The following is a 15,117-nucleotide window of genomic DNA, read 5'->3' on the forward strand; positions in this document are numbered from 1 at the left end:
AATCACACAAAAATTGGTCCATATCGGTTTATAATCATGGTTGCCACTAGAGCCAAAAATAATCTACCAAAATTTTATTTCTATAGAAAATTTTGTTAAAATTGTTCCGTTCATAATAAAATTTTCATCATTGCTAAAATTGTATTTCTATAGAAAATTTTGTCAAAATTTTATTTCTATAGAAAATTTTGTTCAAATTTTATTCGGTTCATAATCAGGTTGCCACTCGAGCCAAAAAATAATCTACCAAGATTTTATTTCTGTAGAAAATTTTGTCAAAAGTTTATTTCTATAGAAAATTTTGTTAAAATTTTATTGCTGTAGAAATTCTTGTCAAAATTTTCTTTCTATAGAAAATTTTGTGAAAATTTTTATTTCTATAAAAAAATTTTGTGAAAATTTTATTTCTATAGAAAATTTTGATATAATTTTATTTCTGTAGAAAATTTTGTCAAAATTTTATGTCTACTTTGTCAAACTGAATTATATACGTATTGGATCGATATTTTTTGATTTAATATATACCACGTATGGACTTACATACAATTTAGAAGATGGTGTTAGGAGGTGTTAAGATACCTTGCCATCGGCAAGCGTTACCGCAACTTAAGTAATTCGATTGTGGAATGCAGTGTTTAGAAGAAGTTTCTACGCAATCCATGATGGAGGGTACATAAGCTTCGGCCTGGCCGAACTTACGGCCGTATATACTTGTTTTTTTCTAAATTTCTTATGAATTTCATAAAAATGCCATTAAGTTATGCATTCAATAAAGACTGATGAACTTGCTAGTGAACCCATGAAAACCCTGCGTTAACGAAAGACAAACCAAATATGCCCCCATTAGACGTTATGTCAACAGCCAGCAAGTTTGTCTCTCTGTCTGTATGGTAACTTAAGCGCTTTTACGAAGTCATTGGTCGATTGGATTCAGTTGGTGTTGAAAACGTGAACAGTGAAGTACGACGGCATCACGCGATTTCGCACATTGTAGCAACAAGTTTGCATTGCGTTGTTGTGTCACCTCCCATTCGCCCCCACCCCTTTTATTATTGAATTCTCCATGCTAGTTGAACATAAAGAAAATCTATAAATACCGGCATTTGTATGTAAACAAACCACGAAATCAGACATATACACATACATACATACATACGTATAAAGAAATGCTTTAATGTATCTACGACATATGGGGATGATAAATAATTAAAGAAAATATATACTGTTGTTATTGTTTTTGTTTCGATAAATGCATTTTAAAAGAATATAATACAAAGTGTAAATTATTTAAAAGTTTTTTAATGTTTTTTTACAAAAATATAACGTATCAAAAAAGTGTCAATTGTTTAAAAGTTTTTTTTTCCTTTATTTCAAGAACAGACTGCAGAATCTAATCTCGAAATATAAAAGCTATGGAAATTAACGGTAATAAAGACCATGAGCAAATTATTGACCACTTACAAAATTGGTTTGAAGATAACCAAAAGCTGCCCAATAAAATTGGTAAGTTCAACTGGTAGTAGCGGCGGTCGATAACACTTGTGTGAGTTGCCTACAATGTTTGCCAACCAAGCCAATAACAACAATTTTACAACATTGCATTGTGATTAGATTGTTAAACTCTGGTTCATTGGGCCATTGAAAACCGGTAGTTAGAAGTTGTTTTTGTTGTTTGTTTGTATACATAAACAAAATAATAGGTGTGTTTTTCCGGGTTTTGCATTACTCGCAAATACTCATATACGAAACAATGTATTTGAGGTTTATCGAACAAATTTACATTATAAATACAACAAGTATGTACGGCCGTAAGTTCGGCCAGGCCGAAGCTTATGTACCCTCCACCATGGATTGCGTAGAAACTTCTACTGAAGACTGTAATCCACAATCGAATTACTTGGGTTGCGGTAACACTTGCCGATGGCAAGGTATCTTAAAACTTCCTACCACGTAATATATACCACATAGTCCATACGTGGTATATATTAAACTAAAAAAGGCCGATTAAATACGTATATAATTAAGTTTAAAGTTTCTATAGAAATAAAATTTTGATAACATTTTCTACAGAAGTAAAATTTGGAAAAAATTTTCTATAGAAATAAAATTTGGAAAAAATTTTCTATAGAAATAAAATTTTGACAAAATTTTCTATAGAAATAAAATTTTGACAAAATTTTCTATAGAAATAAAATTTTGACAAAATTTTCTATAGAAATAAAATTTTGACAAAATTTTCTATAGAAATAAAATGTTGACAAAATTTTCTATAGAAATAACATTTTGACAATGTTTTCTATAAAAATTAAATTTTGGTAGATTATTTTTGGCTCGAGTGGCAACCATGATTATGAACCGATATGGACCAATTTTTGTGTGATTGGGGATCGGCTATATATAACTATAGACCGATATGGACCAATTACACTAGGCAACAAATAACAAACTTTTTTTATATTTTATATGAATTTTTATATGTTTTTTTTTTGCCACATTTTTACTTAAAAAACGCCGTTTTTTTACCTTTTTAAGCCGCTAACATCCAAACTACTTACCCGATTTGAAAATTTTCTGAGAATGAGTTGTAGACGGCTCAATTTTCTTTAATTTGAATAGTATTAGGATCAAAAAGGTCAAAGAAAACGAAAGATATGCCCAAAATTGTAGGTGTACCTCCAGAAATTAAAAAAAAAAAATCGAAAACCAATCGACAGAAAATTTTTTAAAAATTATTTTCGTGTTTAGTAGGTCATAATCAATAAGAAAAAATATGCTAGAAACAATTCACAAAATGGTTGTTGGCTAGTGTTATTGCATGGTTATAAGCGGCCTTATACTAACACCACATTGCAAATTTCAACCGGATCGGATAGATTTTGCTCCTCCAAGAGGCTCCGGAGATCAAACCTGGGGAACGGTTTATAGGGCTATATATAATTATGGATCGATATGGACCATCTCTTGCGTGTTTGTAGAGACCACATTCTAACACTATGTTCCAAATTTCAACCGGATCGGATGAATTTAGCTCCTCCAAGAGGCTCCGAAGGACAAATCTGGGGATCGGTTTATATGGGGCTATATATAATTTTGGACCTATATAGACCAATTCTTGCATGGTTGTTAGAGACCATATAATAACACCACGTACCAAATTTCAACCGCATCGGATGAATTTTGCTCCTCTAAGAGGCTCCGGAGGTCACATCTGGGGATCGGTTTATATGGGGGCTACATATAATTATGGACCGATTTCGACCAATTTTTGCATGACCATTAGAGACCATATACTTACACCATGTACCGGATCGGATGAAATTTGCTTCTCTTAGAGGCTCCGCAAGCCAAATCGAGACTATATACTAACACCATGTTCCAAATTTCAACCGGATCGGATGAATTTTGCCCCTCCAAGAGGCTCCGAAGGACAAATCTGGGGATCGATTTATATGGGGGCTATATATAATTATGGACGAATGTGGACCAATTTTTGCATGGTTGTTAGAGACCATATACTAATACCACGTACCAAATTTCAATCGGATCGGATGACTTTTGCTCCTCTAAGAGGCTCCGGAGGTCAAATCTGGGGATCGGTTTATATGGGGGCTATATATAATTATGGACCGTTGTGGACCAAATTTTGCATGGTCATTAGAGAACATATACCAACACCATATACCAAATTTCAGCCGCATCCGATGAAATTTGGTTCTCTTAGAGGCTCTGCAAGCCAAATCGGGGGATCGGTTTATATGGGGGCTATATGTAATTATGGACCGATGTGGACCAATTTTTGCATAGTTGTTATAGACCATATACTAACAACATGTACCAAATTTCAGGCGGATCGGACGAAACTTTCTTCTCTTAGAGGCTTCGCAAGCCAAATCTGGGGATCGGTTTATATGGGGCTATATATAATTATGGACTGATATAAACCAATTCATGCATGGTTGTTGGATACCATATACTAACATCACATACCAAACTTCAACGAATCGGATGAATTTTGCTCTTCCAAGGGGCTCCGGAGGTTTATATGGGGGCTATATATAATTATGGACCGATGTGGACCAATTTTTGCATGGTTGTTAGAGACCATATACTAACACCATGTACCAAATTTCAGCCGGATCGGATGAAATTTGCTTCTCTTAGAGGCTCCGAAAGCCAAATCGGGGGATTGGTTTATATGGGGGCTATATATAATTATGGACCGATGCGGACCAATTTTTGCATGGTTGTTAGAGACCACATACTAACACCATGTACCAAATTTCAGACGGGTCGGATGAAATTTGCTTCTCTTAGAGGGTCTGCAAGCCAAATTTGGGGGTCCTTTTATATGGGAGTTATACGTAAAAGTGGACCGATATGGCCCATTTCCAATACCATCCGACCTACATTAATAACAACTACTTGTGCCAAGTTTCAAGTCGATAGCTTGTTTCGTTCGGAAGTTAGCGTGATTTCAACAGACGGACGGACGGACGGACATGCTCAGATCGACTCAGAATTTCACCACGACCCAGAATATATATACTTTATGGGGTCTTAGAGCAATATTTCGATGTGTTACAAACGGAATGACAACGTTAATATACCCCCCATCCTATGGTGGTGGGTATAAAAACGAAAAATTCAACTTTGTTTCCTAGAAGCAAGTACGCAAAACCCAAATTTAAAAGAGAATTGTGCCTTAAAAGTATCCTTATTTGTATTCTCCGCTTCTTTGGCTGGGAATCAATACCAAATTAAAGTAAAGACAATATCTTTCGAACGGGGCATGCTTTTTTTCAGTGTGGTGACCGAAATCCCGTTTTCATCTCTCGAGCACTTGAAAGACGGTCATCGGTCACCTGGTGTTTGGTTTAAAAAGCATTTTATAAATATTTTTTTTTTATACCCTCCATCATAGGATGGGGGAATATTATCTTTGTCATTCCGTTTGTAACACATCGAAATATTGCTCTAAGACCCCATAAAGTATATATATATATATATATATATATATATATATATATATATATATATATATATATATATATATATATATATATATATATATATATATATATATATATATATATATATATATATATATATATATATATATATATATATATATATATATATATATATATTTTGAGTCGTGGTGAAATTCTGAGTCGATATAAGCATGTCCGTCCGTCCGTCTGTCTGTTGAAATCACGCTAACTTCCGAACGAAATAAGCTATCGACTTGAAACTCGGCACAAGTAGTTGTTATCGATGTAGGTCGGATGTTATTAAAAATGGGCCATATCGGTCCACTTTTACGTATAGCCCCCATATAAAGGACCCTCAGATTTGGCTTGTGGAGCCTCTAACAGAAGCATATTTCATCCGATCCGGCGGAAATTTGGTACATGGTGTTAGTATATGGTCTCTAACAACCTTGCAATAATTGGTCCACATCGGTCCATAATTATATATAGCCCCCATATAAACCGATCCCCAGATTTGGCTTGTTGAGCCTCTAAGAGAAGCATATTTCATCCGATCCGGCGGAAATTTGGTACATGATGTTGGTATATGGTCTCTAACAATCATGCAAAAATTGGTCCGTATCGGTCAATAATTATATATAGCCCCATATAAACCGATCCCCAGATTTGGCTTGCGGAGCCTCAAAGAGAAGCAAATTTCATCCGATCCGGCTGAAATTCGGTACATGGTGTTGGTATATGGTCTCTAACAACCGTGCAAAATTGGTCCACATCGGTCCATAATTATATATAGCGCCCATGTAAACCGATCCCCAGATTTGGGTTCCGGAGCCTCAAAGAGAAGCAAATTTCATCCGATCCGGCTGAAATTCGGTACATGATGTTGGTATATGGTCTCTAACCACCGTGCAAAAATTGGTCCACATCGGTCCATAATTATATATAGACCCCATATAAACCGATCTCCAGATTTGGCTTGCGAAGCCTCAAAGAGAAGCAAATTGCATCCGATCCGGCTGAAATTTGGTACATGGTGTTGGTATATGGTCTCTAACAACCGTGCAAAAATTAGTCCACATCGGTCCATAATTATATATAGCGCCCATATAAACCGATCCCCAGATTTGGGTTCCGGAGCCTCAAAGAGAAGCAAATTTCATCCGATCCGCCTGAAATTTGGTACATGATATTGGTATATGGTCTCTAACAATCATGCAAAAATTGGTCCACATCGGTTCATAATTATATATAGCCCCCATATAAACCGATCCCCAGATTTGGCTTGCGAAGTCTCCAAGAGAAGCAAATTTCATCCAATCCGGTTGTAATTTGGAACATGGTGTTAGTATATGATCTTTAACAAGCGTGCCAGAATTGGTCCATATCGGTCCATAATGATATATAGCCCCCATATAAAACGTTCTCCAGATTTGACCTCCGGAACCTCTTGGAGGAGCAAAATTCATCCGATCCGGTTCAAATTAGGAACGTGGTGTTAGTATATGGTCGCTAACAACCGTACCAAAATTGGTCCAATCACACAAAAATTGGTCCATATCGGTTCATAATCATGGTTGCCACTAGAGCCAAAAATAGTCTACCAAAATTTTATTTCTATAGAAAATTTTGTCAAAATTTTATTTCTATAGAAAATTTTGTTAAAATTTTATTCGGTTCATAATAAAATTTTCATCATTGTCAAAATTTTATTTCTATAGAAAATTTTGTTCAAATTTTATTCGGTTCATAATCATGGTTGCCACTCGAGCCAAAAATAATCTACCAAAATTTTATTTCTATAGAAAATTTTGTCAAAAGTTTATTTCTATAGAAAATTTTGTGAAAATTTTATTTCTATAGAAAATTTTGTTAAAATTTTATTTCTGTAGAAAATTTTGTCAAAATTTTATGTCTACTTTGTCAAACTAAATTACATACGTATTGGATCGACCTTTTTTGATTTAATATATACCACGTATGGACTTACATACAATTTAGAAGATGGTGTTAGGAGGTTTTAAGATACCTTGCCATCGGCAAGCGTTACCGCAACTTAAGTAATTCGATTGTGGATGGCAGTGTTTAGGAAAATTTTCTACGCAATCCATGATGGAGGGTACATAAGCTTCGGCCTGGCCGAACTTACGGCCGTATATACTTGTTTTCTTAAGATTTGGGGGGAAGATACAAAACTCACCTGGCAACACTGATGGCTTGCGATACGTATCCGTGATCGGAATGGGTGCCTAAAGTCTTTTTAAAAGGGTGACACCAATGGACGAAAACAAACTTCTGCCAATGGCTGTTGAGTTCCACCGTTCTGGTCATTTGCAAGCCTCACTAATTACGGTATTGTTTTCATATTTCAGATCGCATAGTCTTGACCCGCTTCTACTATTGCATGTATAAGGATGTTGAGGAAACGAAAAAGCTGCTGGAAATCAACTATACAATGCGTAATAAAAATCCCGAACTATTCATAAATCGTGATCCCACAGATGAAGATACCCGTAATACATATGCTTTCACGTGAGTATGGTAACTCCAATATAGTGGAAAAGGAAAATTTTTGCTAATACCTTTGGTATACAGATATATGGTACCCTTGCCCGGTTTAACACCCACTAACTGTCGTGTAACATTTATACGCTTCAAAAACCCAGACCCCAAAATGGTTTGTATTAATTGCTGATTTTTTTGGAAAAATGTTATTAAATTATTTACTTGTTTTTTTTTTTTTATATAGATGCATTTTTCTCAAGATGCCAAAACTTTGCTTATGATCAATGACTGCCGTTTTAGCATGCCAGATGCTATTGTGAATAATGTCCCTGTTCTGGCTGAAGGCGATGTCCTTGTTATGGATATGGAAGGCTATAAAATGCAACATGTCACTGGCATCTCTCTGAGAACATTACGAACATTCCTGAAATTCTTACATCAAGCCTATTCGGTACGAATAAAAGGCTTGCACTTAATAAACTGTCCCTCGTATTTGAATAAAATATTGGCTGTGGTGAAACCCTTCATCAGCAAAGAGGTCTATGAAATGGTTTGTTTGATATGTTCTTGGAAGTTTCCAAAACTTTTGTAATTTTATACTTCTCTTGATTAGATGCATTTCCATGTTGATGGTGTGGAAGGCCTTTACGAACATGTTCCCCGTGATATCCTTCCCGAAGAATGTGGAGGCTTTGCTGGCAAAGTGGAAGATTTATGTGATGAATTCCACAAATCTCTAATGCAGAAAAGGTGATTGCCTTTGATTGTATAAATAGGGATAAGAAAATAGGATCCGTGATGTATTTAGCCCCTCGTAAACGTCTTATAGCGAAATTTTAGCCACAGCAGAAAAGTATTTTTGTTGTGGAAATTAAATTGTCTCCATATTCAGAAAAATGACAAATATTTGTTCTGGGTCAATAGCTGTCCCATCTACTGATTTGGTCTCATATTGTCATACATAGAAAATTCACTTACTGGATACAAATTTGTTTTCAGAGAAGGTCTTTCGCTGAATTTCAAATTTCAGTTAAACGATGAGGCCTACTTTTTAGGCCCCGAGAAAACATTTTTCCAGATGAATTGAAAAAGTTGGAGGGCCTCTGGATCAAGTACATCGAGTTGAAGGAGTTGTTGAATAATAAATCGCCCTTTTCCAAAAAGTGTTGTTCTTTTTTTAGTAGGCTAAGTACTTATAGCACCTCACCCATAATTGGTTATTGGCATTAGTGCTATAAAATGCAGTACTATTGTACTTTTTTCAATACTTTTCTTCCCTGGTCAGTACCGTAGTACCCCCGCGAATGATTTAGTACCTTCTGTGCAGAGAATGAAGCCGATACATTTTTGTCGGCGGCGGCTGACACTAGATTTTTGCCTCCGGCGGCGGCGACTTGACGGCTAAGCCGATATAAATTTGTCCATTCTGCGGCGGACAATTATCCATTATAAAATCAATTTGAAATTATTCGAATGGGTTTGAGATTAGTTGTACAACCAATCTTACAATCAAATTTACAATACATTTAAATTTTCTGAGCTAATTTTTTGCAAATTTATTATAGCAGCGTGAAATTGATTGATTGTGGGTGGAAGGTTCAAAATTTTGGATAAAATACGACAATTAGTAATACATTTTTCTGATTTAAATCGATATGTTTGATTAATTGGCGGCTAAATTTGAGTGACGGTGAGTCGACATATTCGGCGGCGGCGTCGACTGTCCAAAAATGAACGGCGGCGACTGAAATCGGCGGCGCGACTCGGCGGCTTCATTCTCTGCTTCTGTGTAGACATCTTTGAGCCGATAGATTTATGGTACAATAGTTTTGACAAAATAATTTAATATTTTGTGAAAGTCTTTAACAAATTTATTTGCTAATACACGCTTATAAAAAATCGTTTCTGTAACATTGTCTGTTTGGGTAGTCTAAGTTCCAAACATTTTGTATTTTTGCATCCAAATTCAATAATGTTGTCTTCCAAAAAACAATATGTTATTATGTGAACATATAATATGTTTGGAAGCATTTTGCACCCAAAAATATTATATGCTTAAAAAAAATTCTCCCAAACAATATTGTGCTCAAAATTTTATTTATTTATTTATATATTTACAATCATAATGAATTATGAAAATAGACAGGTAATATAGGTGCTAACAACATAGGTTTTCGACCTGAATGCTCAAAATTTTGTTTCTGCCCAATTGTATATTCCCCCACATCTTTCTCACTTCCACGAGATTTTTTAGTTCTTAGCACCTTTTTCTGTAATACAAACATTGTAGAAGAAATTATTCAATTGTATGATTTTTTTTATTTCAATTTTACCTTTTGCCGGACGGGGATTCGAACAGCGGACCACACAGTTTGTAAGGATCAAAGAAGTAGCTGATCAATTGACCAAGGAAAAATAAAATGTTAATTTTGTAATAACAAGCAACAACCACCAACTTAATTCAATATCGCTCCCTGTTAAATAGCGCTCCAAGCTACTAAACACATATATGTTTATAGGCTATTTCTAAATTAATATATGTTTGCATCCAAGCATATTATATTTACAAACATTTTATGTCCCAAACATAATATGTTCTAACATATTAACATATATGTCCCAAACATGTTATGCTAGTTTATGAACATTATATGCTTGCACTCAAAAATATTGTGTTTAAAAATTTGTGTTCCAAACATATAATGTTTATAGCCAAACATATGAAAAACAGTCTTTTTCATCCGTGTAGTCTTTTACAAATTTGCAAAACAGACAAGTTCATGCGGGAAGAAAATTTGTATAAAAACCATAGTAAAAAACACGATTTTCTTGAATTTCAAGAATGTTTTAGTCAAAAAAAGCCTGTGCTTCTTCCACACGAACACATTCTAGATAAGAAATCATGGATCGCGTACTAAAATTATGCGAACCATTACAATCACGGTCGAAACTTGAGACAAAAAAATCTACCAACATTTGGAGAAAATCTTACCAAAAAATATTATTCTACAAAAATTTATTTCCTCAGAAAGTTTTGTCAAAATTTTATTTCTACAGAAAATTTTATTTTATTCCTATATTTTTTTGTAAAAATACTATTTTGGTAAAAAAATTTTTAAAAATATTATTTCGGTAGAAAAAATTTTAAGAATTTTATAACGGTAGAACATTTGGTCACAATTTTATTTCTATATATAATTTTGTCAAAATTTTATTTCTATAGAAAATTTGGTCAAAATTTTATCTCTATAGAAAATAGGGTCAAAATTTTATTTCTATAAAAAATTTGGTCAAAATTTTATTTCTATAAAAAAAAAAATTGTCAAAATTTTATTTTTATTTACCTACCAATCTACAAACAGTAGAATTCTACCAAATGTGGCAACCGTAATACGCCAATCTTTGTAAACGGATATAAAATTAAAAAAAATATATTTAAAATTGAGGAGTTGACAAACAACATTTTATTTTCATTAAAATTCTGTCTAAAGGAGTTCTCGACAATAATCTTCTAATGAATTTTTGTTGAAATTTAGTAAAAAGTACTTTTTCGTGAAAAAAAAACTTTACTTTTTAAACTTACTTTCTTAAAAATTGTATTTTCCATCCCTGACTCTACTCACTTTCTTCTAATTTCTTGTTATTTTTCTTTTAATTTCAGAGATTACCTTATGGACCCAAATTATTGGAAAATCCAGTGATTACCAATTTTAGTAAATGTATATATAGATTTAATGTAATTACGATTGCTTTTTTAAATTTTGTATTATAAATAAAACAAGTATATACGACCGTAAGTTCAGCCAGGCCGAATCTTATGTACCCTCCACCATGGATTGCGTAGAAACTTCTACCAGAATTGTAATTATGAACTTGATTTGTGTGTGAATGGGCATCGATTAATCTGAGGGCTATATATAACTATAGACCGATATGGACCTAGTTAGGCATGGTTGTTAAGGGCCATATACTAACACAATATACCAAATTTCAACTGACTCGGAGGAAATTTACTCCTCCAAGAGGCTCCAAAACCAAATCTCAGGATCGGTTTATATGGGGGCTATATATGAATATGGACCACTTTTGGCATGGTTGTTAAATATCATATACTACCACCACGTACCAAATTTCAACCGAATCCGATGAATTTTGCTCTTCCAAGGGGCTCCGGAGGTCAAATCTGGGGATCGGTTTATATGGGGGCTATATATAATTATGGACTGATATGAACCAATTCATGCATGGTTGTTGGATGCCATATACTAACATCACGTACCAAATTTCAACCGAATCCGATGAATTTTGCTCTTCCAAGGGGCTTCGGAGGTCAAATCTGGGGATCGGTTTATATGGGGCTATGCATAATTATGGACCGATTTCGACCAATTTTTGCATGGGTGTTTAAGGCCATATATTAACACCACGTACCAAATATCAACTGAATCAGATGAATTTTGGTCGTCCGATGTGGACCAATTTTTGCATGGTCATTAAAGACCATATACTAACACCATCCTATCCGGCTGAAATTTGCTTCTCTTAGAGGTATAGGTGTGCACGTGAGTAATATTTTACTCACGCTCACGCACACTCACGACGGAAAAATCTTACTCACGCACACTCACGCACGATATTGTTTGATAGGACTCACGCACACTCACGAAAAGAAAAGAAAATTTGTATTCACACACACTCACGTACGAAAATACCGTGACTCACGAAAAATACCGTGACTCACGAAAAATATCGTGACTCACGAAAAATGTCGTGCCTCACGAACAAGTTTTTGAGTACCTTAGCGACGTATCTGAAAACATGAGCATTATTAAAATCGAGAGCGTTATTGCACTCTTAACATCCCAATTGTCACTAAATTGTAAATGAATTTAACTCTTAAGCTTTTTATGTTGGTGAGCGGGATTATTTTCGTGAGCGTAAATATTTCTCACGCACACTCACGAAGATAATATTTTCGTGACTCACGCTCACGCACACTCACGCCGTTCCCATGAGCATGACTCACGACTCACGCGTGAGTCACGAAAATTTTCGTGAGTCACGACAATTTCGTGTCACGTGCACACCTCTACTTAGAGGCTCCGCAAGCCAAATCTGGGGATCGGTTTATATGGGGGCTATATATAATTATGGACCGATTTGGACCAAGTTTTGCGTGGTTGTTAGAGACCATATACTAACACCATGTACCAAATTTCAGCCGGATCGGATGAAATTTGCTTCTCCTAGAGGCTCCGAAAGCCAAATCGGGGGATCGGTTTATATGGGGGCTATATATAATTATGGACCGATGTGGACCAATTTTTGCATGGTTGTTAGAGACCGATATGGACCTAGTTAGGCATGGTTGTTAAGGGCCATATACTAATACAATATACCAAATTTCAACTGACTCGGAGGAAATTTACTCCTCCAAGTGGCTCCAAAACCAAATCTCAGGATCGGTTTATATGGGGGCTATATATGAATATGGACTGATATGGACCACTTTTGGCATGGTTGTTAAATATCATATACTACCACCACGTACCAAATTTCAACCAGATCGGATGAATTTTGCTTCTCCACAAGGCACCGGAGGTCAAATCTGGGGATCGGTTTATATGGGGGCTATATATAATTATGGACTCATATGAACCAATTCATGCATGGTTGTTGGATGATACTAACATCACGTACCAAATTTCAACCGAATCCGATGAATTTTGCTCTTCCAAGGGGCTCCGGAGGTCAAATCTGGGGATCGGTTTATATGGGGCTATACATAATTATGGACCGATTTCGACCAATTTTTGCATGGGTGTTTGAGGCCATATATTAACACCACGTACCAAATATCAACTGAATCAGATGAATTTTGGTCGTCCGATGTGGACCAATTTTTGCATGGTCATTAAAGACCATATACTAACACCAAGTACCAAATTTCAGCCGGATAGGTTGAAATTTGCTTCTCTTAGAGGCTCCGAAAGCCAAATCGGGGGATCGGTTTATATGGGGGCTATATATAATTATGGACCAATTTTTGCATGTTTGTTAAAGACCATATTCTAACAACGTGTATCAAATTTCAAGCGGATGGGATGAAGATTGCTCCTCCAAGAGGCTCCGCAAGCCAAATCTGAGCGTCGGTTTATATGGGGGCTATATATAATTATGAAGCGATGTGGACCAATTTTTGCATGGTTGTTAGAGAACATATACTTACACCATGTACCAAATTTCAGCCGGATTGGATGAAATTTGCTTCTCTTAGAGTCCTCGCAAGCCAAGTTTGGGGGTCCGTTTATATGGGGGCTATACGTAAAAGTGGACCGATATGGCCCATTTGCAATACCATCCGACCTACATCAATAACAACTAAAGGGTGATTTGTTAAGAGCTTGATAACTTTTAAAAAAAAAAAAAAACATAAAATTTGCAAAATCTCATCGGTTCTTTATTTGAAACGTTAGATTGGTCCATGACATTTACTTTTTGAAGATAATTTCATTTAAATGTTGACCGCGGCTGCGTCTTAGGTGGTCCATTCGGAAAGTCCAATTTTGGGCAACTTTTTCGAGCATTTCGGCCGGAATAGCCCGAATTTCTTCGGAAATGTTGTCTTCCAAAGCTGGAATAGTTGCTGGCTTATTTCTGTAGACTTTAGACTTGACGTAGCCCCACAAAAAATAGTCTAAAGGCGTCAAATCGCATGATCTTGGTGGCCAACTTACCGGTCCATTTCTTGAGATGAATTGTTCTCCGAAGTTTTCCCTCAAAATGCCCATAGAATCGCGAGCTGTGTGCACGCACAGAAAAAACATGTTTGGACATGGTTGCCGCATCCATTTAATGCTTATTTAGAGTATGTAATTGTCGCGAAAACCATGTATTTTGTCTTTGTAAAAATAATTTTCGAGCGGAGAAAAATATATGTTGGTAATAAGCATTTAAATGGTTCTCAAATGCCGCAAACATGTTCTATTATTTAAATGATAGAATTTGAGACCATTATATGGTCAGGAAAATCATGTAGCTGACCATTCAATTTTTTGCATTTTTTGCAGAGAAAAAAATATTTTTATAGTTTACGTATAGACATGTCTACAACCATTACATGGCCATAAAGACCATGTACATTGTTTTCGTGACCATTTAATTTTTTAATTTTTTTGCAGCGACAAGAATTTTATAAAAACATTGAGCAGGTACACACGATTTTCATTTTGCGCGTCAGTCGTGTGTTGATTGTTTCTTGGAATGGACGGAGAATACGGAATTATTGTGTTTTGTGTTAATTTATTTATTCAGAAATGGCACGTGGTTTTATGTGAATACAAAAAAGGAAAGTGTAATTGAAAAAAATATACCTGGTTTTTGTTCTGCATTTTGATATATGGTATAATTTATTTTTATTTGCAGTTACATGATGTCTGCGTTTGTACATTTGATGGGCACGAAGTAAATATGGAATGATTACTTATTGTTGAAATTGAACCAAACTAGAGTGTGTAAAAATATGTGAAGTTTGCTTGCACGACATTATAAATACAAATAAACAATGAATTAGTTTATAAATAAATAAAAACAAATAAATAAAGTTGATTTTGTGTTTTCTTTT

General features: G+C 35.1%; 1 protein-coding gene across 6 annotated transcripts; it reads left to right on the top strand.

The window, feature by feature from the left end:
• Positions 1-925: 925 nt before the first annotated feature.
• Positions 926-11,290, top strand: LOC142230246 (alpha-tocopherol transfer protein-like). Of its 6 annotated transcripts, none has more exons than XM_075300882.1 (7): positions 926-1,278; positions 1,376-1,503; positions 7,361-7,520; positions 7,584-7,665; positions 7,738-8,043; positions 8,107-8,243; positions 11,155-11,290. In XM_075300882.1, exons 2-7 carry the CDS (start codon positions 1,413-1,415, stop codon positions 11,192-11,194), a joined length of 816 nt encoding a protein of 271 aa, XP_075156997.1. In that variant the 5' UTR covers positions 926-1,278; positions 1,376-1,412; the 3' UTR covers positions 11,195-11,290. The 6 variants fall into 6 exon arrangements, with proteins under 6 accessions (XP_075156997.1, XP_075156996.1, XP_075156995.1 ...); XM_075300881.1 differs by having other exon boundaries at positions 1,381-1,503; XM_075300880.1 differs by having other exon boundaries at positions 926-1,105.
• The last annotated feature ends 3,827 nt before the right edge of the window (positions 11,291-15,117 follow it).

The sequence above is a fragment of the Haematobia irritans genome, chromosome 3 (genome assembly GCF_050003625.1).
Source record: "Haematobia irritans isolate KBUSLIRL chromosome 3, ASM5000362v1, whole genome shotgun sequence".
NCBI classification, from domain to species: Eukaryota; Metazoa; Arthropoda; class Insecta; order Diptera; family Muscidae; genus Haematobia; species Haematobia irritans.